The sequence below is a fragment of the Heteronotia binoei genome, chromosome 10 (genome assembly GCF_032191835.1).
Source record: "Heteronotia binoei isolate CCM8104 ecotype False Entrance Well chromosome 10, APGP_CSIRO_Hbin_v1, whole genome shotgun sequence".
Taxonomy (NCBI): Eukaryota; Metazoa; Chordata; class Lepidosauria; order Squamata; family Gekkonidae; genus Heteronotia; species Heteronotia binoei.
Genome location: NC_083232.1, coordinates 31,582,305 through 31,609,944, shown reverse-complemented (window position 1 = coordinate 31,609,944; position 27,640 = coordinate 31,582,305). Strand labels below are relative to the sequence as shown.

At 46.0% G+C, this 27,640-nt stretch overlaps 1 protein-coding gene across 1 annotated transcript in view; it reads right to left on the bottom strand.

Annotated features, from left to right (window-relative positions):
- The window catches only part of ODAD2 (outer dynein arm docking complex subunit 2), a 118,372-nt gene that overhangs the window by 8,816 nt on the left and 81,916 nt on the right, over positions 1-27,640 (bottom strand). The window contains 2 exon segments of the mRNA XM_060248287.1: positions 22,578-22,799; positions 24,181-24,369. Coding sequence (XP_060104270.1) covers positions 22,578-22,799; positions 24,181-24,369 — 411 coding nt within the window.

Here is a 27,640-nt window from a genome sequence, read left to right as displayed (position 1 = left end):
CAAAGAGATAAAAATAAGATCCAACAGGAAACTGTACCCACCCTGCTTTAAAATTCTTGGGAGAAGAAATCTATGTTACCTCCCCCCCTCCCCTGTAAGCCAAAATGCCCTCAAAACTGAGGTTGAGGAACTGTCAGGTGGGCACCTGGCTTAAGCAGGATCTTTTACCTGTGTATACAGGATTCCACATCCAGAAATTAATGCTTAAAAATATTAGGGACTCTAATTAAGTAAAACAATTAAAATTTATTCCAGAAAAATATAGGCTTACATACAAGATAAAATACTTATAAAATCATTCATACATTCCTAAGAAAAATAGAGATATAGTGACAACACATGGGTAGACAAACAGGGTGATGATTACCGATCGTAGTCTTCAAGGAAGGCTCCAATGGCGACGAAAGAGGACGGGGGGAAATGGGACCCTCAACTGGCCAAGAATCGGGGATGGATCTAGACAGTGGAGATAGGGTACTGATAGATTCACACCTGAGTGGAATTGGGTCAGAGGTTAAATAGACTACCTTAGACCCTCAGGGGTTGGGAGGTACGGGGGTGGAAAAAGGGGAGGTTCTGTAGTGACCATAAGGGTAGCCAATAGCAGGTTAATTGGTGGCACCTAGTTGGGTGCCCATAACTGACCAATGAACAAGCTTGGGCCCGGGTTACCTGATTGGCTGTACAGGCAACCATGGGTCAAGGAGGAGGCTCCAGACTGACAGTTGGGGAGAAGAATGGGAGAAATTACTGGGTGGAGGGGTGCTTAAGATTATTATACTTATCTAAAAAGGTGACAATAGATGGCCAAATTACTACCTAGGTAACACCCGGTTTGCACAAAGGAACTTGGCTCTGGCTGAAGATGGTCTTCCTCTTCTTCAGTGTTCTTCTTGCCACCAGTCTTTGTCTTGAGTTCCGTTGGACAAAGGCTTAGGCGGTCTGGCAGGGTCCACGGCTGGATAAGCTTGATGGCTCCATGGGTGGGTAACATCTGCTGTGTATGTGTGCTTCCTGTTGTGCTGAAATGGAGTCTTGGCACTGTGGTGTTAGCCTCCCAAAGTGGATGCTATGGTCAAGGCTGAAAACCGCATAGCCTGGATAGCTCCTAACGGTGCACTTTCTTCCGCTCCAAAACAGAGATGGCGTTCGCCCGAAGTGACTGGAAACCATCCGTTCTCCTTGCTGGTGCTCTTCCAGAGACATGGAGCGCTGTTTTAGCATTGTGGCTGTTAGTACTCATAAGTCCTTTCCTGTCTGGAAGGCAAACCCACGTCCTTCTGGCAGATGTGTGAGAGCTCTGCCTCCAGCACTCTAGCAACCAGACGGGTGACTACGATGTTCTGGAAATTAGGGGCATTTCCTTACAAACCCCCCCCCCCCCAAATCTCACTAGTTAATAAAGAGTTGACTGTATGGGTTACCAACACTAGTAATTCCAAATGTGATAACATAGTTGTGTAATTCATTGTCCCAGATCACCTGTAAGGATCAATGTTCCCTCTAAGTTGCAGTCTTGTGAGCAAAAATTCTACTTTGTGAGCTACTGGCATTAAAGTTGTGAGCTACTCCATAAATTATTCTGCTCTGGGATCATCCTTCCTGAGCTAAGACAAAATGTGTGAACTGGAGGCTAAAAATCTGCTCATGCTGTCTTAGCTTAGAGGGAACTCTGGTAAGGATAGAGGTTTATTATCATATGAATATAGCTGCCAGCCTCCAGGTGAGACCTTGGGATCTCCTGGCATCACACCTCATCTCCAGACTACAGATATTGGTTCCCCTGAAAGAAATGGATGCTTTGGAGGATGAACTCTATGCCACTGCTCCTCACTTCATCCCTGCCATACCCAGGCTCCATTCCCAAATCTCCAGCAGTTTTTCAACCTGGATCTGACAACCCTACCTGCCCCCACCCCACCCCATCTCCTGCCAGTGAGGACCTGGCAACAGTGCGATGCAAAATGAACAATGTGTTTATTAAACAATCTGATCCAAGGAAATAGTCTAATACTTTTTTCAGAGGTGTTCACTAGGGAAATGAAAAGTAAATTCTCCCCCCCTTTTGCCGAGTGACTTGCATCACTGAGATAAATGAGCACAAGCATACAGTATAGAGTCCAAAGTGCCATCAGGGAAACTGTGTGCATTGGTACACCTTTGTTATTTTTTTATAAAGGATCCCCTACTGGTGAGAGCCCCTGCAACAAACCCTTTGCGAAATTTGGAGATCTTTCAAGAATGGCTTCAAAACAACATAACCTGTGATCAGAAAAGAAAAGCGGCCTCCCTGCCGATGCTGCCCATCCAATGCTGCCCATATGGTGCCCATAATGTGCAATTTCATCTATCTTATTTCCTCAGCTTATGAACTTATGTTTATGAAATTTCACCATCTTTTAATTATTTATGTGTTTTAAGTTAACTATTTTAGAAATACATCACAGGTTTTAATTCCTAAATCCACTTGCAGGGAGGGCAGGATAGAAATCCAAATAATAAATAAATAAATAAAACAAAACTAGGGGAGGCCTGGTGCGTATAAGTAGGGCATGATGAGCATGCGGTTCCTTGTGTCTTAAGTTTCAGCTCATATGTAAACTGTCTAAATCATTTCAGATTTTTCATGTGTCAAGTGATAACACAGAGGAGAAAGAAGAAATATAAGAACACAGGAAGAAAAGAGTAGAACCAAAGAAGAAGAATGAAGAGAGGCATCAGAAGTAATGGAAGAAAAACTGGTGCAGGAGCAAAACAAGCAGGAGTAAAAAGGAGATGCATAATCACCGGACCAGGGGAACCTCAGTGTCCTGCTGTGAGGGGAGCTAGCATACCCAACCTACTCATCATAGACCCTTCCCCATTCTTCATATGGAATAGTGCTCAACAAAGGAGGAGAGAAACTGTAATTAGGAGCGCAACTCCATTAAAGCACACGTTCTCTAGATGTGGGCTAGGGAAAAACAAAACCAGGTCATGTGCCAGATTGCAAACCCTTCCCTCTTCTCTACACATGACCGTGGTGGTCTGTTTCCTTCACTGAGTCAACTTCTATGGGAAATGAAAGTGTGCTTGTAAACAAGAAGAATATTGATAAGGGGTTAAATTGCCTCTGAATTGAAACCAGTATAACTAATCTGAGATGAGGGCTCCCCAACCATCAATCCCTCTCGGGATAGATCCTTCCCTGTTCTTCAGTATGTTCCTATATGGAGGGGAGGAGTTCTGCAATCAGGTGAACCATGGGGGCGGGGGGCATTACTCCTGTACCACAGATGATATCTGTTCAGCTACAGGGCAGTTCAATTACCATTAGTCTAAACCACTAACCACTGTATTTTTAGCCTATATACTTGTTATGTATGTGGACTCAAGGGAAGACTTTGAGTGTTCCAGCCTGGCTCATTGGAGCCATACGGTCTGATTTTGGGGACTTGGGAACAATGGGCTGCAGGATCCAAATCTCAGCAGCCCTGGACCAATCACAAGCCCCCATCGTTTGAATGACCCAATAACGTGCTTGTGTGGGAACCCAGAGATGTATATAAGTTTGGCCCTGTGGCCTAGTCTTGAGTCTTGTAATGTAGCCTTATACTATGCTACTTCTATTAAAGAGCTTGTTATCACTTATCCTGAGACTCTTCCATGCGTAGAACCCATTATACAATAATACTGAACTAAAAGTCTTTGATACCTTATTTAGAAGACAATTCATCACCAGGAACATTCATAACATCCCCTGAAAAGCAATCAGCACTGCAGTTCTGATAATCCAGAAAATGTGAGGCCAAAGACCATTTAACATGCTGTCATCTGAAGTGCATTTTCAATTTTATTTTTATTTTAGTGTAGGTTTTGTGAGACGATTAATGCACAAAGAAAACACTTGAATTGACAAAGATCTTTGTAATAATATATGCTGAGAAAGAGACATGTAGAAACCTCATTTCAGTTCACTGGAAACTCATTTTACTAAGATTAAAAGAGGAGTCAGGTCACTTACCATATGCAATAGGCATTAGGGAGAGAGAGAGGATTTTGCCAGACCTGTTGCTTTTGTCCTTGCAATGAACATTTGCTCTAGCATCACCCGGGGGACCTCTTCCCCTCACCAACCTCCTTCACTCATCTTTTATCAGCCTTACATTCTCTTTTCCATTTTATTTTTCAACCGTTTTAGATTTTTTTGTGAGCCTCTCCCTTTGTATAGATTGATGTAGGGAAGATATGGCTAATTTGGAGAACAGTTACTAAGCAGGTATCTTCTTTTCCAAGCTCCTACTTTCTGCTAGCATTTTATTACCCTGAATACTTTTCCAGTACATAATGAAAGAGCTATCTAAAGACTGCATAAAATGCAAAGCACAGATCTGAAATCCTTAAGAACTGCCTGCCAAAGAGCCACAAAACCCTTTCCCCTCAAATGGGTTGAAAAAAAAAAATAGAACTACAAGTAAGATATTGACTATTCAGCATATATATAGCACATATAACTTAATATGATAACTTAATGCTGTTCACTGTACCAGCTAAGATAGAAGGCAATGGAACTGGATCATTAACAAATGCCTCTTGCTTGGGAAAGTGGACACAGGCTTATATGGGAATTTCCTGCTCACAGTTTTGATCATTTAAGGAAGCTACCCTGAAACCATTTCCCCACTAGCCTTGTCCCAGTCTCATGCTCCTCTTCTCCGTGGGGCTTCCTTCTGATTTCGCACAAGCTGCCCCGGGGCTGCAACTTGCTCTGCCTCTTTTGTGTGGCAAGCAAGATCCTCTAAAAACTGGTTTCTGTTTGCCATGCAAAAGAGGCAGAATGAGTTGCAGTCCCAGGGCAGCTTGTGCAAAATCGGAAGGAAGCCCTGCGGAGAAGAGGAGCATGAGACTAGGACAAGACTAGTGGGAATCGGTCTGATATTGCTGAGAGAGGGCTGTATTGTGGGAATTTGGAACAGGGTTTTTTTTTCCTATGGTGCCAATACAAGCATGGCAAGAAACAGATTGGGAGCCAATACAGATGGGTAAAAAATGGAGTGATATGGTCCCCATGAACCCACTCTAGTCAATATCCTGGCTGCACCAATTGAAGTTTCTGAATACTCTTCAGGGGAAGCCCTATGCAGAGTGTACTGCAGTAATCTAATCTAGTTGTAACCAGGAATTTTAACATTGTGGAATGGTTCCCCCACCCCCCTCAGTACCTTTGCTTGGTTTGGAAATTTTAAAATAAATTCCACAATTCAAAATTCAACTATAAAACTGCCTATAGAGTTCCATCTTCTAGTTTGTTATTTTCTGGACAATGGGAGTGAAGACTTAATAACTTAATGACTCAATTAAATTCCAGCTGCTCTGAGTAGGGTGACCATAATGTCTGAAGGCCAGCCAGGGACACCTTGGGGGGGGGGGAATGTAGGGGTGTGCGCGCGTGAAGCGCGCGCCGCCGGAAACAGGAAGTGACGTCACTTCCGGTGATGTCATGCCACCGCCGGAAACAGGAAGTGACGCCACTTCCTGTGACATCATTTTCCCCACGTCACCTGCCGGAAATGGGAAGTGACATCACTTCCTGTGACATCACTTCCCCCAAATGACATCATTTCCCCCAAATGCCACTGCCGGAAACAGGAAGTGACTTCACAGCACTTCCTGTGACGTCCCCAAAAATCCCCCAAATATCACCGCCGGAAACAATTTTGTTCTCAAATCCTGTATATACTTCATCAGTATATGGGATAAGGCACTTTCTCAACTGTGCTGCATAATGCAGCCTATTTATTTTGTCCTGTTTGCTCTGTTGGCTCTATCTGCGCCACCTTCATCACTTTCGGGGTGTGGATCCCCCAGTGGGGTGGTCTCCCGACTCCCTCCGCCGGCTATTTCTGATAGCCCTGCGCCCCCTCTTTCATTTGATATGTGTCCCGTGCGGGTGCCACCCTCCCGCCAGGAGATGCCGCAAAATGAGCCCCCTTGAGACTTATGGCAGCAGGGCTCGGGGGAAGCGAGCTAGACTGCTGTTCTTTTGAGGGGTTATAGAGTGTTTCGAGCCCGTCCCTGTGGCATCGGTCCCATCGTTGTGGGACCCAGGGGGCCGGCGCAGCGGCACGCCGAAGCAGCCTGTCACTAATAACACAGGTCGAGATGCAGGACAGGAACCCGGAAGTGACCGACAGGCTGCTTCAGCGTGCCGCTGCGCCGGCCCCCTGGGCCCCACAACGATGGGACCGATGCCACAGGGACGGGCTCGAAACACTCTATAACCCCTCAAAAGAACAGCAGTCTAGCTCGCTCCCCCCGAGCCCTGCTGCCATAAGCCTCAAGGGGGCTCATTTTGCGGCATCTCCCGGCGGGAGGGTGGCACCCGCACGGGACACATATCAAATGAAAGAGGGGGCGCAGGGCTATCAGAAACAGCCGGCGGAGGGAGTCGCGAGACCACCCCACTGGGGGATCCACACCCCGAAAGTGATGAAGGTGGCGCAGATAGAGCCAACAGAGCAAACAGGACAAAATAAATAGGCTGCATTATGCAGCACAGTTGAGAAAGTGCCTTATCCCATATACTGATGAAGTAAATACAGGATCTGAGAACAAAATTGCACCAGAAGACACAAACACAAAGCTCCCTTACACTGAATCAGTGCTTGGGTCCACCAAAGTCAGTATTGTCCACTCCAGTCACAAACACAAAGCTCCCTTACACTGAATCAGTGCTTGGGTCCACCAAAGTCAGTATTGTCTACTCCAGTCACAAACACAAAGCTCCCTTACACTGAATCAGTGCTTGGGTCCACCAAAGTCAGTATTGTCCACTCCAGTCACAAACACAAAGCTCCCTTACACTGAATCAGTGCTTGGGTCCACCAAAGTCAGTATTGTCACATAAGAACATAAGAGAAGCCATGTTGGATCAGGCCACTGGCCCATCCAGTCCAACACTCTGCGTCACATAAGAACATAAGAGAAGCCCTGTTGGATCAGGCCAGTGGCCCATCCAGTCCAACACTCTGCGTCACATAAAAACATAAGAGAAGCCATGTTGGATCAGGCCAGTGGCCCATCCAGTCCAACACACTGTGTCACATAAGAACATAAGAGAAGCCCTGTTGGATCAGGCCAGTGGCCCATTCAGTCCAACACTCTGTGTCACATAAGAACATAAGGAGGGAAGGGGGGAAGGGAGGAAGGAAAAGAGGAAGGGAGGAAGGAAGGAAGGAAGGAAGGAAGGAAGGAAGGAAGGAAGGAAGGAAGGAAGGAAGGAAGGAAGGAAGGAAGGAAGGAAGGAAGGAAGGAAGGAAGGGAGGGAGGGAGGGAGGGAGGGAAGGAGGGAAGGGAGGAAGGGAGGAAGGGAGGAAGGGAGGAGGGAAGGAAGGAAGGAAGGAAGGAAGGAAGGAAGGAAGGAAGGAAGGAAGGAAGGAAGGAAGGAAGGAAGGAAGGGAGGAGGGAAGGGAGGAGGTTGGGAGGGAAGGGAAGGAAGGAAGGGAGGAAGAGAGGAGGGAGGGAAGGAAGGGAGGAGGGAGGGAAGGAAGAGAGGGAAGGAAGGAAGGAAGGGAGGAGGGAGGGAAGGAAGAAAGGAGGGAAGGGAGGAGGGAGGGAAGGGAGGAAGGGAAGGAAGGAAGGCCGCCCCCTCCCGCCAGCCCCCCCCTGCTTTCGGCCCCCACCCTCCCAGCTTACCTTCTTCCAGGGGGGCGGGGGGCGGCCTCTCCTCCCGGCGGCTGGTGCTGCTGGCGAGGCTGGCGGCGGCTGCGGAGGCCGGGGAGGGCCTGCGCTGGTCTCTGGAGGGCCTCCAGGGACCAGCGCCGGCCTCTCCGCGGCCTCGGCTGGCCGGCGCTGGTCGCTGGAGGCCCTCCAGAGTCTCTGGAGGACCTCCAGGGACCAGCGGAGGCCGCGGAGAGGCCTCCGCTGTTCGGCGCTGGTCGCTCCGCGGCCTCTCCGCGGCCTCCACTGGTCGCTGGAGGCCCTCCAGAGTCTCTGGAGGGCCTCCAGGGACCAGCGGAGGCCGCGGAGAGGCCTCCGCTGTTCGGCGCTGGTCGCTGGAGGCCCTCCAGAGTTTCTGGAGGGCCTCCAGGGACCAGCGCCGGCCGCTTCGCGGCCTCTCCGCGGCCTCCGCTGGTCGCTGGAGGCCCTCCAGAGACTCTGGAGGGCCTCCAGGGACCAGTGGAGGCCGCGGAGAGGCCTCAGCTGTTCGGCGCTGGTCGCTCCGCGGCCTCCACTGGTCGCTGGAGGCCCTCCAGAGTCTCTGGAGGGCCTCCAGGGACCAGCGGAGGCCGCGGAGAGGCCTCCGCTGTTCGGCGCTGGTCGCTGGAGGCCCTCCAGAGTCTCTGGAGGGCCTCCAGGGACCAGCGCCGGCCGCTCCGCGGCCTCTCCGCGGCCTCCACTGGTCGCTGGAGGCCCTCCAGAGACTCTGGAGGGCCTCCAGGGACCAGCGGAGGCCGCGGAGAGGCCTCAGCTGTTCGGCGCTGGTCGCTCCGCGGCCTCCGCTGGTCGCTGGAGGCCCTCCAGAGTCTCTGGAGGGCCTCCAGGGACCAGCGGAGGCCGCGGAGGGGGCTCCGCTGTTCGGTGCTGGTCGCTGGAGGCCCTCCAGAGACTCTGGAGGGCCTCCAGGGACCAGCGCCGGTCGCTCCGCGGCCTCTCCGCGGCCTCCGCTGGTCGCTGGAGGCCCTCCAGAGTCTCTGGAGGGCCTCCAGGGACCAGCGGAGGCCGCGGAGAGGCCTCCGCTGTTCGGTGCTGGTCGCTGGAGGCCCTCCAGAGTCTCTGGAGGGCCTCCAGGGACCAGCGCCGGCCGCTCCGCGGCCTCTCCGCGGCCTCCGCCACCGCCGCTGGGCCCCGCGCACGGGCGGGGAAGGCGGCGAGTGAGGGAGGGAGCGGCCCTGCGCACGCGCAGGGATGCTCCCTCCCTCACTCGCCGCCTTCCCCGCCGGCGCCCGCGGCCCACCGCCTCCGGGGCTGGCTAAACCGGGACCTTTAATGGTCCCGGTATAGGCAGCCCGGGAGGCGGGAATTGGTGGCCAGAACCGGGAAAGTCCCGGGAGACTGGGACGGTCTGGCCACCCTAGCTCTGAGGGATTCTCAGCACCCAGGTGTTATTTAGAAATTGAGAATGACATTATTTATATTTAAATGCTACTTGATCATTTTTATGTTGTGGTATTTTTTAAAATGATGGGCAAACTTACCCTAATTGGTTCAGTGTAATGCACTGAGTGACGAGACATGTTGAAGGCAACATGCTTTATTAGCAAGTACATCACAAGGCCAGGCAACGCGGGCCGGGTCCCGGTTATATACATACCCCGGAACAACCCTCAGTCTGGCCAGGTCCAATCTTGGCCAGTTAAACTTCCCGCCACAGATCTTGATTGGTGGAGCGTATTTGCGGCGCTACATCCGGGGACCAGTGGACTTCCAGTACACTGGTCACCTCCGTAGCATTCGCTGTGTTGTAATTTCAGGACTGAAATGCAAGACACAACATTCAGTGTCTGAGATTTTACAGGGAACACTGGGGGGGGGGGGGGGACTTGGGAGCATCATGCCCGGAAAGCTTATTCTCACTTCTTTCTGCTATCTCCCTCCCTTCTCAAAATATCTGGTGCAGGGCTGGAGTGCTTGAAGCAGCATCCAGGTGTTATTTAAAGACTTATGTGCTGATAGCTTCTTCTGAGCATGTTCAAGATTGCAGCCATGCAACTGAAGAAATTCTGGTCAGAAGAATCTACTGCTGCCAGGGAATCTGGGTAATGGATTTCCCTACAAGTTCAAATCCTAGGTAAGACTTAAATGGCCTTGAGCAAATTACTATCTCTCAGTTAATAGTAGGTGGGTCCAACTAGCTTTTCTGCTGGTAAAAAAGCCAAGGAGGGTGGCCTTTGATCACCCAAGAGGCTTATGGGCCTTGTATGAACAAAAGCATGAGAAAGGGGCTGTATTAAGGAGAGTTGTGTGAACTTGAGTGGAAAAGCTGACTGGATCAACCACTTTGTCTCCAATTGAATCCATGCATTCAAAAGAGAGCCAGTTTGGTGTAGTGCCTGAGTGTGTGGACTTTCATCTGGGAGAACTGGGTTTGATTCCCCACTCCTCCACACATCACCTGCTGATGTGACCTTGAGTCAGTCACAAGTTCTGGTAGAGCTATTCCTCTCAAGAGCTGTTTCTGTTAAAGCTCTCACAGTTCCACCTATCTCACAGGGGACTGTTGTGGAGACTGGGGAGGGGAAGGAAAAGGAGATTGTAAGCTGCTCTGAGACTCCTTCAGGTAGTGAAGGGTGGGGTATATATATATCCAGTCTCCTCCTCCTCCTTCAAGTTATTAAAGAGACAGGGATTCTGAAATACTAAATTATCTTAAAACCATGCCAATAATTGGCATAAAAATACAGAAAGGGCTTGGAAATGTTTATTTTTTTTATTTTTTTTATTTATTTGGTGACTTCTATCCCGCCCTTCCCACAAGTGGCTCAGGGCGGCTTACAACGACAATAAAACAATAAAACAGTAAAATCAGAGCAAGTTATTACATCTAAAATCAGACAATTAAAACCTAAAAACCTTAAAATTAAACATTAAAACTATACAGTATAATCACAAAAATCTGGTAGCTACATTATCTAATCAGGCATAGGCTAACCGGAAGAGGGTTGTCTTACAGGCCCTGCGGAACTGAGCAAGGTCCCGCAGGGCCCTCACCTCTTCCGGTAGCTGGTTCCACCACATAGGGGCCATTGTGGAAAAGGCCCTGTCTCTAGTTGCCTTGAGACGCACTTCCTTGGGCCCGGGGATGGTGAGCAGATTTTGAGTGCCAGACCTCAGTACTCTCTGGGGAACGTGTGGGGAGAGACGGTCCCTCAGGTAGGCAGGTCCCAGGCCATATAGGGCTTTAAAGGTGATGACCAGCACCTTGTACTGGACTCGGTATATTATTGGAAGCCAGTGCAGAGCCCGAAGGCCCGGCCGGATGTGCCCCCACCTTGGGAGGCCCAGTAACAGCCGGGCCGCAGCATTCTGCACTAGCTGCAATTTCCGGGTCCAGCACAGGGGCAGCCCCATGTAGAGGGCATTGCAGTAATCCAACCTCGAGGTGACCGTGGCATGGATCACTGTTGCTAGGTCGTCGGGGGCCAGGAAGGGGGCCAACTGCCTTGCCCGTCTAAGATGAAAAAACGCGGACTTGGCAGTGGCCGCTATCTGAGCCTCCATCTTTAGGGACGGCTCCAATAGCACCCCCAGGCTCCTGACCCTGTCCGCTGGCCTCAGCGGTACACCGTCAAAAGCTGGCAGGGGGATTTCCCCCCCCCCCCGGTCCCCGACGGCCCAAACAAAGGACCTCTGTCTTTGCAGGATTCAGTGTCAGTCCACTCAGTCTGAGCCACTCAGCCACGGCCTGTAGTGCCCGATCCAGGTTTTCTGGGGCGCAGACCGGTCGGCTGTCCATAAGTAGATAGAGCTGGGTGTCATCAGCATACTGGTGACACCCCAGCCCATACCTTCGGGCAATCTGGGCAAGAGGTCGCATATAGATGTTAAACAACATCGGGGATAGAACCGCTCCCTGGGGCACCCCACAGTTAAGTGAGCGCCTCTGGGACAGTTCCCCCCCAATCGCGACCCTTTGTCCCCGACCTTCAAGGAAGGAGAAAAGCCACTGCAAGGCCAACCCCTGAATCCCCGCGTTGGCAAGGCGGCAAGTCAGCAACCGATGGTTGACCGTATCGAACGCCGCCGATAGGTCCAACAACATCAGTACTGCCGAGCCACCCCGATCCAGATACCGTTGAAGGTCATCCACCAGGGCAACCAACACCGTCTCCGTCCCGTGACCTGGGCGGAAGCCGGACTGAAGTGGGTCGAGGATGGAAGCGTCCTCCAGGAAAGTCTGCAGCTGCCTCGCCACTGCCCTCTCAATAAGTTTGCCCATAAAGGGCAGGTTTGAGACCGGCCTATAGTGTGCCAATTGGGCCGGGTCTAAAGATGGTTTTTTTAAGAGGGGCCGGACCACGGCCTCTTTAAGGGGCGCCGGAAAAAGCCCTTCCATTAGGGATCTGTTTATGATATCCCGTATAGGATATCTGAGATCCCCCTGGCAAGATTTAATAAGCCAGGAAGGGCATGGGTCCAATTTGCAAATTGTTGGGCAGGCAGATGAGAGAATCCTGTCGACTTCCTCCAGGCTGAGGGGGCTGAAACCGTCCAGGATATAATTCGAAGACATGCTCGGGGCCTCGGTTGTGTTAACTGTCTCAAAGTTGACAGGGAGGTCGTGGCGGAGTGACGCGATCTTGTCCGCAAAATAGTTCGCAAAAGCCTCACAGCCTATCTCTAATTCAACGGAATTTGGTCTGCCCTGGGGCAGAGTCGTCAGGTCTCGAATTATTTTGAACAATTGTGCCGGGCGCGAAGTTGCGGACGCAATCTTAGCCGCAAAGTATGTCTTCTTTGCGGATTTGATTGCCATCTCATAGGTCTTCAAACTCTCTCTATAAGATGTTCGGGTCGCTTTGTCTCGAGTACGCCGCCATTGCCTCTCTAGTCGTCTGAGGTCCCGCTTCAATTGCCGCAGTTCCTGGTTGAACCAGGGAGACGGTTTGAGGCGGGGGCGCAGAGGACGCCTAGGCGCGATCTCCTCGATAGCCCTGGAGAGTCCATCGTTCCAGGACTCAACCAGAGCTTCCAGGGAATCGCCAGTGGGCCAGATATCCCGTAGAGCCGTCAGGAACCGTTCCGGGTCCATCAGGCTCCGCGGGCGAGCCAAAATATGCTCTCTGCCCAAACGGGTTTGGGGTGACATATCCATACGAGCCTTGAGGGCAAAGTAATCCGACCATGGCACTGCTTCTATTGCAATATCGTTCACTTGTACTCCCGCCGTGAAGACCAGGTCTAACATGTGTCCCGCCTGATGAGTGGGCGTTGTAACAACCTGGGAGAGTCCTAGTGTCGCCATGGATGACACCAGATCCATCGCCCGGTCGGAGGCCGCGTCGTCGGCGTGGACATTGAAGTCACCCAAGACCAATAGCCTTGGGTACTCCAACGCCCAGCCCGCCGCGGCCTCCACCAGGGATGGTAAGGCGGTGGCTGGTGCGTTAGGCGGTCGGTACACCAGCCAAATCGCCAACCCCTCCCCAACGTCCCACATCAGGCCGGCACATTCAATGCCTGGAATCTCCGGGGCCGGGAGAGCCCTAAAGTTGTAAGCGTCTCGTATGAGTAATGCCACTCCTCCCCCCCGCCCGCTAGTCCGGGACTGGTGGAGGACCGAGTAACCCGGGGGGGGGGTCATCTGGGAGAGAGCCACAGTCTCCCCATCTTGGACCCAGGTCTCAGTCACGCAAGCCAGGTCCGCGTCCTGTTCCAGTAGGAAGTCTCGAAGGACACCGGTCTTATTATTGATGGACCTGGCGTTGCACAACACCAGTGTCGGAGGCGGGTAAGTTCGTCTGGTCCCACTACGTGTCACCGTCGGGATGGGACGCAGGCTGGAAGGTGGTCGAGCACTCTCATGTCTCAGCCTCCTTCGCTTGTTTACCAATGAACCTCCCAGTCCCAAGAGAACTAATCTTAAATATTCAATTCTTTTGCCACTTGATTCTAAAACTTACATTTTCTTAACTTTTCAGTCTCCCCATAACAAAAAATTTATTTGTATTTGCCTCAGTCCACCAGTTTAAAGTACAGAAAATCCAAACATCGAATTTTCCACTTTTAAGATCTAACTTTCCCTTTGTAATGAAGGAAGTGGATCTGTGGGAAATGAGCAGGGCAGCTCCATGGGTGCATTCGAGAATACAAGAGTCTCTGGATGGGATCACTAACATTTCATGCAAAGAATGTCTCCCCACCCCAGAAACAAATGGTGACCATATAAACTAAACTTGTTATTCCTGCTTGGTCCTTGCATCTGTTAAACATCTTCATTATGTTGTATGCTAATTTGCTGCTCACACCTTCTACCTATATGTATGGACTGGTAACTTCCGTTTCAATGTATCTGAAGAAGTGTGTGTGCACCCAAAAGGTTATACCTTGAATAAACTTCGCTGGCCTTCAAGATGCCACTGAATTAGAATTTTGTTCTGTTGCTTCAGACCATCACAGCTACTCGCCTGAATCTATTTTCATGCCATGGTCACTTCCCTGCTGAGCAGTGTTAGTCATGTATATGGTTGAAATTTTTTTTTTTTAAAATACATGCTGACACAAAGCATTAAACTAAGCGTGGGTGTCTTCAGTATTATCAGTGAAATCACTGCATTGCATTTGCAACACCATCTTATACTCCATAGAAATTTATTAATGTATACTTGTAAATGCCTGAAACTAATTTGGGACTGAATGGTAAGAACTTAGCTGAGAATAGTGTTCAGTCCATGCATTCTGTATGTTTTTGCAAGGTTAAATAATCAAAAACATTATTTGTGATCTTGGCCTCCCTTTGGAGAGGGCTGATGAGAAGCTTTTCAGCCCTGTCCAGTCCTCAGTTAGCTGCTGCACTTCAGAACTTTTACAAGACAAAAGGTTTTTAAAAGAACTGCATGATTTTAAAGGCATACCCAAAGAGTATGGCTAGATACATACCTACTACATCTCTCACTTTGTATCTGCTAAGCAGCTGGCCAACAAAGATGCAGCGAAGAATGATATCTGCTCAATCCCTCCGTATCTATGAGATGTATATGAGAATGAGGAAACAGCCTTTTACTTGTAAGCTGCTTCTATCCAGCTGGAGCCTGAAGAGGAGGCACAGCAGTATCCTACCTTTTCTGTAAGGACCCCTTCCTTAACATATGGCCAACATTTATTGTGTGCATATAAATGAATACGCACACACTCCTTGGGTGAGCTATCCTAAAATGTGGCTTGCTGAGATGGTTAGGGCCAGACACTCTAGGAAGGGGCATCAGTGAAATCATAACTTAAAACTGGAATAACCTTTGTTTTTAGAAGGTGGTTACCGTCAATGTATGCTAACGTTTAAATAAGACGGAAATATCAGAGCTCAACCAAGACATAAGTTATCTAATTAGTAAAACTCAACTTGCTGTTGTCATGGAGAAATATATCACCAAAAAACAAGCTGAAAATTCTGAAATGATTTTTATTGTTATTTCTTATGTTCAGCTTCTGTGAATAGATTCTTTTGTGAGGAAACTATTTTTGCTCAGCCAAATGCTAAAAATAAAATTACCTGGCATCTGCCTTTGTTTGCTAAGCCTGATATCTACCATTTAAAATAAAGTTATTTTATTAATTATATGTTTAATTTTTTAAGTAAGAGTAACATGGTTTACAAATGAGTTTTTTTTTTAAATGAGTTTTTAAAAATGGTGTCAAACTAAAGGAACCTGGGCCAGGGAGAGGGTTTCAGTCCACACTTGGGGGGGTGGGGTGTTGGCCCAGCTTCCGAAGTAGTGTCAGAAAAAGTTTCCTATCTGATTTTTGTCACATGCAGTTTTTTCTGTCACTCTGGACAATGGTACAATCCACTGAAGCTGGAAAGGAAGCACAGTGCCCAGCTGCAGCCCCTCATAGTATCCTCTAAAGAGCCACTCATGAAGATGGAAGGACTCTGTGGAATCACATGCGATGAGAGAGACAAACAGAGGAACAAAGTAGGAGTCGAGTGCACCTTTAAGACCAACAAAGTTTTATTCAGAACGTAAGCTTTCGTGAGCAGGGATGGCTGTGCTTTCTATTTGCTCAGGGACGGCTGTGCTTTCTCTTTGGATATGATCCCAGCCTGACTTTTTATGAAGTCTCCTAAACTGAAATTTGTCTTAAAACAATCGCAAGAAGCTGCTCAGTGTATTTCTGCGGTTTATGGAAAATGTGCCAAGTCGGAAGGAAAGGACATTCCCTGCATTCTCTGAAGCAAGATAAATACAGAAGAGAAACCTAGATGAAAGATGGAGCTGTTATCTATGGCTCATGCCAGATTCTTGGGCTTTTTGGCAAACCTGGTTAACGTTGGAAGAGTCATCTAGCAGCAACCTTTTTCCATTAAAACGAGCAATATATATTTGGATTTAGTGTACCTTGTTTATACATTTTGAGCCTTCAAAACTGTCTATTTAAAAATGTTTTAATGATTCCTTCTGCACAAATTGGCTGTAGTTCCATTTATTTGAAATGGCTCATTTATCACCGAAAGAGCTGCAGGGCACAGCTTCTGTTGAACTGCTCCAGAAAACCTACAGCTTAGCAGGACAAGCTTCTTTTTATAAGACTAAAAGATATTCAAAACTCGCCAAGATGAGGGGGATTTGCCAAGGTCCAAATTTGTTATCCAAATGTTCCTAAATTAGAAACTTTCCAAAGTGAAGCATTAAGTCAACAAGCCCATCACTTATTGCTGGTACAATCTGTCACCTGGGCTGGGGACTACATAGGACTGGTTCACGTGTGCATGTATGGATTGTGATCTGGTTGCTGCTCACCTGTGAACATTCTACTGAAGAGAGGAAGTGCACTGACATGAAAGCTTTATCTGTGGTGTTAGACATGTGACAGCACATTCATATATACAAACATGATGAACCTACAATATGAACCAGCTCTCTGTTACAAGCACTTGCTGACTTTAGGAATCTGGCCAGAAAAATTAGGCTAAAAAGAACTGGATTGTAAGGGTCAGCATCTTTCTATAAAGTGGCCAAGTGTTAACGGAAACTGATTTCAAATCAGATATGACAAATCATGTACAATCGTGATGTTTTGGAGACAAGTCAGATTGAGGTGACAAGAGAGGAGGTCCTACAACTGATAGATGAATTAAAAACTACTAAGTCACCAGGTCCGGATGGCATACATCCAAGAGCTCTGAAAGAACTCAAAGTTGAACTTGTGGATCTTCTGACAAAAATCTGTAATCTTTCATTGAAATCTGCCTCCGTTCCTGAGGACTGGAAGGTAGCAAATGTCACCCCCATATCTAAAAAGGGTTCCAGAGGAGATCCAAATATTACAGACCAGTCAGTCTGACTTCAATACCGGGAAAGTTGGTAGAAACCATTATCAAGGATAGAATGAGTAGGCACACTGATGAACACAGGTCATTGAGGAAGACTCAGCATGGGTTCTGTAAGGGAAGATCTTGCCTCACTAACCTGTTACAATTCTTTGAGGGGGTGAACAAACATGTGGACAAAGGAGACCCAATAGATGTTGTTTACCTTGACTTCCAGAAAGCTTTTGATAAAGTTCCTCATCAAAGGCTCCTTAGAAAGCTCAAGAGTCATGGAGTAAAAGGACAGGTCCTCTTGTGGATCAAAAACTGGCTAATTAATAAAAAGCAGAGAGTGAGTATAAATGGACAGTCTTCACAGTGGAGGACGGTAAGCAGTGGGGTGGTGCGGGCTCAGTGCTGGGTCCCATGCTCTTTAACTTGTTCATAAATGATTTGGAGTTGGGAGTGATCAGTGAAGTGGCCAAATCTGCAGATGACACTGAATTGTTCAGGGTGGTGAGAACCAGAGAGGATTGTGAGGCACTCCAAAGGGAACTGTTGAGGCTGGGTGAGTGGGCGTCAATGTGGCAGATGAGGTTCAATGTGGCAAAATGTAAAGTAATGCACATTGGGGCCAAGAATCCCAGCTACAAATACAAGTTGATGCGGTGTGAACTGGCAGAGACTGACCGAGAGAGAGATCTTGGGGTCATGGTAGATAACTCACTGAAAATGTCAAGACAGTGTGCGATTGCAATAAAAAAGGCCAACGCCATGCTGGGAATTATTAGGAAGGGAACTGAAAACAAATCAGCCAGTATCATAATGCCCCTGTATAACTCGATGGTGCGGTCTCATTTGGAATACTGTGTGCAGTTCTGGTCACCGCAACTCAAAAAGGATATTATAGCACTGGGAAAAGTCCAGAAAAGGGCAACTAGAATGATTAAAGGGTTGGAACACTTTCCCTATGAAGAAAGGTTAAAACGCTTGGGGCTCTTTAGCTTGGAGAAACGTCGACTGCGGGGTGACATGATAGAGGTTTACAAGATAATGCATGGGATGGAGAAAGTAGAGAAAGAAGTACTTTTCTCCCTTTCTCACAATACAAGAACTCGTGGGCATTCAATGAAATTGCTGAGCAGTCAGGTTAAAATGGATAAAAGGAAGTACTTCTTCACCCAAAGGGTGATTAAGGGTGAATTCACTGCCACAGGAGGTGGTGGCGGCTACAAGCATAGATAGCTTCAAGAGGGGGTTAGATAAAAATATGGAGCAGGGGTCCATCAGTGGCTATTAGCCACAGCGTGTATATATATATGTGTGTGTGTGTGTGTGTATATATATATATATACACACACACACACACATATTATATATATAAACAATTTTTTTGGCCACTATGTGACACAGAGTGTTGGACTGGATGGGCAATTGGCCTGATCCAACATGGCTTCTCTTATGTTCTTATGAGAAATCGATAAGAATCAAATTAATTTACAAGGTTGTCGGGAGGTTAAAATGGAGGACACCCTGAGCTCTTTGGAGGAAGGGAGGGAAACAAACGCAATGCATAGATGAAGATGGAGCTTTCTTTTGCCTGTTTGTCAATGACAGCCAGTTTGGTGTCAGGCTTGGATTCATATCCATGTTCAAATGTAAAGATCACTGAGAGATATTGGGCCAATCAATTCCTCTAATCCAAGAGCAAACATGTAGCCATCTTCAAAAGAACAGGTTTGCTGCTGGACAGAGAAGAGGGAGCAGCTTGGAGACTTGAAGAGTGGTAGAAGAGTAGGTTTTTATACCCCAATTTTCTCTACCTTAAGAAGTCTCAAAGCAGCTTACAATCTCCTTCTCTTCCTCTCCCCACAATAGGCTCCTTGTGAGGGAGGTGGGAATGAGAGTTCTGAGAGAACTGTGACTGGCTCAAGGTCACCCAGCTGGCTTCACGTGCAGGAGTAGGGAATCAAACCCGATCTTCAGATTAGAGTGTCTGGCTCTTAATCATTACACCATGCTGGTGAAAGGAAGCCTCTCTCCCAGGCCCCTCCCCCCTACAGCTGAAAAGCGTGCCTACTGCTCAATGAAGCCAGCTCTACACATGCAAGCCCTGGCTGCTGGATTTGCTTACATACCTCCCTCCTGAAGCTGGCAAAACACGTGCATCACATCATTGCCAAGATCAGTTGCCCTGATGCAGCTAAGGGCAACTATCTTTGGCAATGATTCAATGCATGTGTTTTGCCAGCTTCAGGAAGGATGGAGTGACAATGCTCCTGCTAGATGGCCACAAGATGTGATGCCCCTCCCAAACACTTACATTGATGGCCTACTTCAGTAGCATGAGACTTGCAATATTGGGATGATAACTGGCTAGGGAAGTGAACAGGGTTAAAGAAAGGAATTTTCTCAGTAGAGCAAAAGTTAAGATCTGGGACATGCTTCATGGCATCTTGTATTTACTGTCAGAACTGAAGCATTTCTAACAGTTTTCACACAAGACACAATTCCTTTGTAAACCTTTCAAAAGAATCACAAATAACCATGGTCTTAATTGTACATTAGTTTATTCTGCAAAGTTTATCCCATGAAAGAAGTTCTTTATTGTAACAGTAGCTTGTCCAAACTTTCTGTACAACCCCTACCACTGTTGAAAGAAACTAAAATAATACATGCAGAATGTGCACCTTTAGGGCATGAAGTCTTACTACACACAGCATCTACAAGTTCTACTCACTGAACAAACTTATATAAATTATGGTCATTTCTGCTATACTTTGGAAGCCAGAGAACTCAGGCAGTAGTTTTAGCAACCTTCTCTTTAGAATTCCATCCATTTCTATGGCTACTCACCTACTCTTTTTCAAAGCATGGGGAAGGTGTTTCCTTTCCCATGTTTCTTCCAAACAAATGTCCAGGAGTATAGTGCAAAAAACCAGGTAGTGTGCGTAATGGACATCCCATAGGTCGATTTCAATTAGGTTTTTTTTTTAATTACACTTAAAAAAAACCCTATCAGGTATCAATACATGACTCAGACCTAGAAAATTTAGCAGGAGATTGACATAAAGAGGGGAGAAAGGTATCTAGTGTTTTATCTGATCAGGGATACAGGGTCATAGGCATTAATTGGTTTCTGAGGGTATTTGGGCAATACCTAATTCCTGTAAATTAAAGCCTAGAGTCTAACCTATCCAAAAGTTACCTTTCTGACTTTAAAGCCCTGCCCATGCTCTAAAAGGTATTGCGAAATAATTCATAGGATTTGATGGCAGTTTTCAATAAGAAAAGAAAGGAATATTAATTGCAACATCTGCATTTCAGAAAATATGCAGTTTCTAAATTTCTCTGTCTCTCTGCACTTAAGATTTTTATAGGAAGGCCACAGAACAAAGACCTTCAGTAATAAACCATCTCAAAGCAATTATACAAAAATAAACATTTTACATGGTTCTTGATAATTTTTTAAAAATCTCAACATGATTAATTTTGGATGTGTTTGAACTGAATTACCTGCTTTCCTGGCTCAAAGCAACTGTACAAGAGTAAAAATTTTACAGAGTTCTTAATAATTTTTTAAAAATCCCAACATGATCCATTTTGAATGAGTATGAGCTGAAGAACCTGCTTTCCTTATTTTCCCAGAATAACAATCTGCCATTAAGTACTGCTCTAATTACTCCCTTGATTGAAAATGAACATTTTAAAAATGGAAAACTAAAATTTATGTCACTACTAAAAGGGAAATTGGGTAATTAAATTAGATTAGTTTCAACAGTTGTCTGTGGAATGGATGGCTGTAATACAGTCAAACATTCAATGGGTGCTAGAAAGAATTACCACTTTTTCTAGAGTTTTAGTTCTTTATTCACGGTCATCCGACCAGCTTAATACAAACAAAAACAAAATCATAAAAACAAACCCATCACCTCTTACACAAAATTCCTGACTCCTACTATTACACATATTGTTAAAACTCATAACCAAGATTTACACTCTCAATTTCCCTCCTTTCCAACTGAGCAGCATAACAGAAACGGGCAATCTTAGATGAAACATCAGAATGAGCCTCAGAGCTTTTAAGTTACATCAAGTTTCGCAATGTATCAAATATAGAAATCCATTTCTTTTACCTGAAGCGGAATGACAATGGACTCACTTAGTCTCCCCTCCCCCCCACCTCAGGTTTTTTGGGGAGGTCATAATATTTAATCTTAAGCCTTTCAAGGAGGAAGCCTCCTCAGGCTGGAGAGTGGCTTCACATTTTGCTCAGTGGAGTAGCCAGAAAGGGGCATGAGGCACCTTAATCAAACTATCCCTACTTGAACAGTTCCAGTGATTTATCAGCAATAATGTTAAAGACCTATTCAGATGCTTAAATGGAAGTCATCATCCTGCCAGAAAAAACATGGAACAGTATAGTCAAACCTAGGATTTAGGTGATACCAGGGATGTCTGTCTCTTGCATAAAGCACCAAACCGGCATCTTTCCCCCCTTGTCTCCTGAGTAGCCAGTAAAGAAACAAAATAGGAGACATGAATGTCATTGTGCTCCAATCCCTCCATTCCTTCCATAAAGAGCCAATGAATTATGGCAGGAACTGGAGAAACTCAGATCTTGGTGACATGATATTGTGTGTTTAATTTCTTTTCTCATTAGTAAAAACAAAGGAGAGAGAGAGAGAGATTGGCTCAGGTCAGACCATATTATGTAGACGGGTTCACTAACTATGATTAAGATATGTCAAATAAAGAAACCATGTGATGTACAAGCTTGGACATCCTGGTTTGTTGCTCACTACCTCCCCTGCCTTAGGTCCAAACCAGATGTGATAGCATCCTTGCGGTTGCTACGAGGACACTGCCTCCATTTTGAAGAGATGCCATGAGAGCACAACTCTGATCAAATCCACAGTGTGGTGCTGTTTTCCCCCCTCAACCCAATTTTCAAGTGCTGAAATGGTCATTGGGGGTGTGTGGTCATTTTGGCACAGCAGGGAGAGAATAAGGCTCAGAGTCGGGGGAGAATGCCTCAGAACCTGGCACCCTACAATCCTCATCAGGCCTTTGCAGTATTTTTAAATGGTGGTGGCATCCCCCTGGTGGCCATGAGGACATCATCATTACTAGTCTGGCTCTCAGTGAAGGCTGAGACACCAGTCTCTCTGGGTTGGGGGTGGGAAATGCTGTCAAGTCACAGATGACTTATGGTGCCCTGTGAGGTTTTCAAGGCAAGATACCTTCAGATGTGGTTTGCCATTGCCTGCCTGCCTCCATGTCACACCTCTGTTATTCCTTGGAGGTCTCATGTCCAACTACTAGCCAAGGCTGACCTTGCTTAGCTTCTGAGATCTGACAAGATCAGGCGAGCTGATACATTAAGTCATGGTTACATGCTGTGTCTGACTATCTGGTTGCTGCTTTCAGCTGCAGTCACATAACCTCTATAACTATCTCATTCCATTCTTGTTTCAGTTCAGATTGGGTAGACAGGTTGGGAGGGAGTGCCATTTCACTTCCATGTCATGTCCTCTTGATAAGTTTAGTGCAGTTCTGGGATACACCCACCACGCAGATCTTACCATTGGTATGGTCAGACCCTGGTTCACTAAAGATCTTTTTTTCTTACCTTTACCACTCCATTTTCATGCATGGTGATGCAATTGTTGGCATCCTCCGAAAGCTGGTAGAGGGCTTGTGCAGTAGCTCGATGAACTGCTGGGTCACATGATTTCAGGTAACGCACTAAAGGGGCAACTGCTTTGGTGACTCCAAAGGCAACTCTGTTATTTCCCCACATACAACAGCGAGCAATGGCATCTGCCAAATGACATCTCAATTTGTCATTATTCTGAGCAAAGAGGAGGAAAAAATGTCCATTACATTCCTCTCATCCTAAATTAGACTGGAAAGACATTTAAACAAAAGCCAAAGATGTGCTGCAGTAAAATAAAATAGGGGGAAATGAAACAGGTATTTCTAACTGGGATTCTTAGCATCAGAGAAGCCACTTCTACAGACTGGATTCCAAACAGGGTTATTGTCTGTACACAGGAGCCATTTGGGTTCACAGTCACCAGGGTGGCTCAAGACACTGTGCCTCCCCAAGCATCTTCCTTTAGTGCAGCCCTGCTGGGTGTACAGGAGGCTGCACAAGCTTCATTAAGCCAGGAGCGATTTGCACCTGAGCCAGGTGGCAGAGGCACAGCATAGAGGCTGCTGACCCTTCTGCCACCCCTGCAGATTTGACACCACAGGCAGTTGCTTGCTTTGCTTGGGTGCCATAGGCCTCCTCTTGAGAGCCAGTTTGGTGTAGTGGTTAAGGGTGCGGACTCTTATCTGGGAGAACCAGGTTGGATTCCCCACTCCTCCACTTGTACCTGCTGGAATGGCCTTGGGTCATAGCAGGATGGAGGGCGGGATATAAATCCAATAACTTCTAGCAATGTATCTACCCAGCTTCTTATCTTAAGGCAATTGTTTAACTGGTTTGTAACATAATAAAAATGTAACATAATAAAATATGTAGGATTCAGACTCATTTAGCTTCAGGTAAATATATGCAAATAGTTTTATGAACTGATTTTTGAAGCAGAATGGTGTTTTGGAAGCCACAAGGGCGTAGTAATGGTTAATGTGCCAGATAAGAAATAAGAGTCCCAGGTTCAAATGTGTGCAAAACTGCAACGTTCACTGAGTGATCTTTAGCCACTCATGGGATAACAGATATGATAGATACTGAATTGATTAAAGCCAGAATGCACCACACTGAAGGCTGTAATAAAAGTCAGTTGATGCACATAAAGAGAAGGTCCTCTGCTGATTATAGCCTTAAATAGGACTTTTTTTGTAGCAGGAACTCCTTTGCATATTAGGCCACACCCTTCTGATATAGCCAATCCTCCTGGAGCTTACAGTAGGTCCTGTACAAAGAGCCCTGTAAGCTCTTGGAGTTCTGGCTATATCAGGGGGTTTGGTCTAATATGCAAAAGGAGTTCCTGCTACAAAAAAGCCATGGTCTTAAGAGTGTAGTCTACTCTCCTGTCACTTGTTGCACAGTAAAAACTACAGCAAAGACTTTCCCCCTTATTATCATGTTAAGGTTCCCCTCCCCGACCAAATGAGCTGTTCAGCAATTATGTTTTATTAGCAGATATAAACTTAGGGAAGCCTTACTGAGATTCCTGCAAATTGGAAGTTCTGAAAGCGTATTACTAAAAGAGTTAACTTACTGTGTTTGCTAGTTTGGACAACAAAGGAACAACACCATGATCTGTTATAACAGCTAAGTTTTCTTCATCTTTCGCTATGTTGGTGATAGCAGCACATACACTGGCTAGAACTTCTTTATTGTTTGATTTTAACAGATTGACTATCAACTCCAAACCACCGACAAATGAACGGACCATTTCACCAGCATCCTAAATAAGAGCAAAACAAAACTATGTTTTAAAAAGCAATTCAATCTCTATTTTATATGAAAAAACATTTCAAATTTACTGTGTATGCACAATTTGTATCTCTCTCTTTTTTAAAAAAAATTACAGCTAATTACTCCTCTTATTACTAGAGCCCTATTCATGGAGAACCTTTGGGTTCATATGATTTGTGAGACCACATGATCATTTGTATCAGTATCCTATGACATAAATAACTGACTGACAAGATACCCCACTGCTCCTCCTGGATGAACATCACTCTGCATGGCTTAAGACAGTCCTTTGTAAACTTGCAAGCCTAGGCTTTTCACCTTCCATGATTTTAAGCATGGCTTTTGACCAGGCAAAGCAAAACAGGCTATAAAACAAAGGATATTGGACACTGAATGCCAGCTTGACTTAGGGAGGGTCCCTACTTTCTTGTCCCCTACAAACACCAGGTATAGTCAAGCCGGTGACCTCTCTGTCCCTGTTGGAGGTGTGCTAAACTCCCCTCTGCTGTTTTAGATGGGCAATTTAATAGGATTCCCTATGGGAAAAGGCTTTGTCCCTGCAATGAAGGAGAAATTGAGACTGTAGATCTCATTCTTCCAGGGCTTTTTTTGAGCAGGAACGCACAGGAACACAGTTCCTGCTGGTTTGGTGTCAGGAGGCATGGTGTAATATGCAAATGAGTTCCTCCTGGGTTTTTCCTACAAAAAAGCCCTGCATTCTTCTATGTTGTCCCTTTTATCAAGATGCTCATACTAAGACCATCACCCCTTCGATCAACAGAATACCTGGAAGCAGGGGTTGTTTTGTAGAAAAATAGGTGATGGAGCTCATCCACGGATTGTTATGCAGCTGCAATACTATTCAGTGGACAAGGAGGTGGAACTCTCAGAGGGAGGAGGTGGAACTCTCAGAAAGGTTCAGGAGCTGCGCTCCTGTGAGCTCCCACTGAATCTGAGGCCTGCCTGGAAGAATGAGTCTGGAACATGTTAGGCTACTTCTAGAAGATGGAAATCCAACAGCTACAGCTTCAGTTGCAAAATTTTGTGCAACAGCCTGTAAAATCCATCAGTTGCTTTTGTTATCGGGGTTTATTTAAATACTCCCATGTTGCTGTCTATTTATATTATTGTCTATTTTATTATTTTTAATTCTGTGTTACTTTTAATTAATAATTTTAACCTTGGTTTTTTTGCAGTATTTTATTTATGCTGGTCTTTGACCATGCAATAAATCTGTTGTGACTGACAAGAGTTTGGGACCACTTTTTCTTCTTAAAGTCACATTCTCTTCTTGGTCTGAGGTACTGCAAAGACATCATGTTTATTAATAATTCTACTCTTATAGATAAAAGCCTCCCAAAAATTTTAGTAGTATTTTCCTTTTAGAACATCTTAGAGAGTTTAAGATGTCAAACCTAATTTATCAACTCTGGTTGCTTTTGCCCAAAAATGTGATGGTGCTGCTGTGCAAATAAACTTGAGTTACGAAGAGTCCTCTGTGGACTCCATTTCCTTCAGCAGAACTGTCCTCTTCCAGTTCCCTGACTGTTTTAAACCACACCCCAACAAACAAAATCCATTTTCAGAAAGGCAGGAAGCAGTAGAATGTTCAATTGGCCTCTTCACTCATTTCATGAAGTATCATTACATGAGAAAGGAAAACTAATAGTATAACACAGTATTTGAGCCAACAACGTAACTGGCTACATAATCTATACCAGGGATGGCCAACTTCTATTTACCTGGGAACCACACTATTTTGCAGACAATAGTCTTCGGTGGTGGGGGAATCAAAAGCATGTTTTGCCACATAAAGTGGTCCAATTGTCATAGGGTGTTTTTACATTCAGTTTTGATCCAGAGTTGTCGAGTATTCAAATCACCTGCCACTGTTCCGCTTTAATTATTTCCTTTTTACATTTGTGGATTTGCTGCGCTCATTTGGCGGAGCTAAGCTTCTGTATTGCAGCTCATGCACAGACTGCTGATGTCAGTTAGAAGAACTGCAGATATATGGTTCTGAGACATCACATTTTATCCTGAAGCCTGGCTGCTACATTCTGCAGATCTTTTCAATGTTCAGTTTCCTTATTACTCTATGATGTGGATTATTGTGAGCAAAAATTAAACTTTGTGAGATGAGCTGTGATCAGGGCAGCCAGAATACCATTGCTTATAATAATAATAATAACTTTATTTTTGTATCCCGCCCTCCCCCGCCAAAGGCGGGCTCAGGGCGGCTCACAGACATGGAATTCCATGATTCAAATAAAACAATATAAACAACAATTTTAAATACAATCAATTACATAAATAAATTAGTTAAAAATAGATAAAATAGGTGCTATAAAATACTATACGTCATAATCATACATAAGATGGCTAGATGGCTACAAATCAGTTTAGCCAGGTTCTGTCTTAAAAGCAAGCTGAAAAAGAAATGTTTTGCAAGCCCTGCGGAATTGGTTCAGGTCCCGCAGGGCTCGCACCATCTCTGGAAGTGCAGGGAAGTGCTTAGTGCAGGGATGTATACAATTGCTTAGAAATCATCACCATACAAATGTAAACTGAGGCAAGCAATGAGATGTAAAAATTTCAAGTGTTGTCAATTCTCAAGCAAACTGGTGGCACCTTGTGGCTTTCATAGGGACAGGGAGTGGGGTCTGAAAATAAAGAGGAAAACTTCTACAACCATTCATTTGATATGCCTCTTGAGAAATGTCCATATCAAAACTAGCTTCAAGAAAAATGAGGAAACAGCAGAGCCAGCACCCATTTCACCTAAACAAATGTAGATGTTTCAGGAAGCAACAATGCAAGACAGTTGTGAGCACGTTCTGTAGTGTAAAAGGTGAGTTTCCATTGTGGAGATAGAGAGAAACAAACTGTCAGTGTAAAAACACCCCTTATCGATCTCTGTAACAAAGTCAGCACAGTCTATTAGTAAAGATTTCACTGTTATGCAACACATGAACTGATGTACAGTATTTCAAACAAAGACATGGTGGTGGCGGAAAGTGCAATCAAGTAACAGCTGACTCCAGGTGACTCCCTCCCCATAGGGTTTTCAAGGCAACAGAGGCAGTTTTCCATGGTCTGCCTCATGACCTTGGTATTTCTTGGAGGTCTCCCATCCAAATACCAGCTAGGGCCAGCCCTGCTTAGCTTCTGATGAGTTCAGGCTAGCCTGCGCAACAAATGCATATCAACCATAAAGGTATCTGATTGGACTAACTGGGGCCAGGCCTGGCAGCAACCAC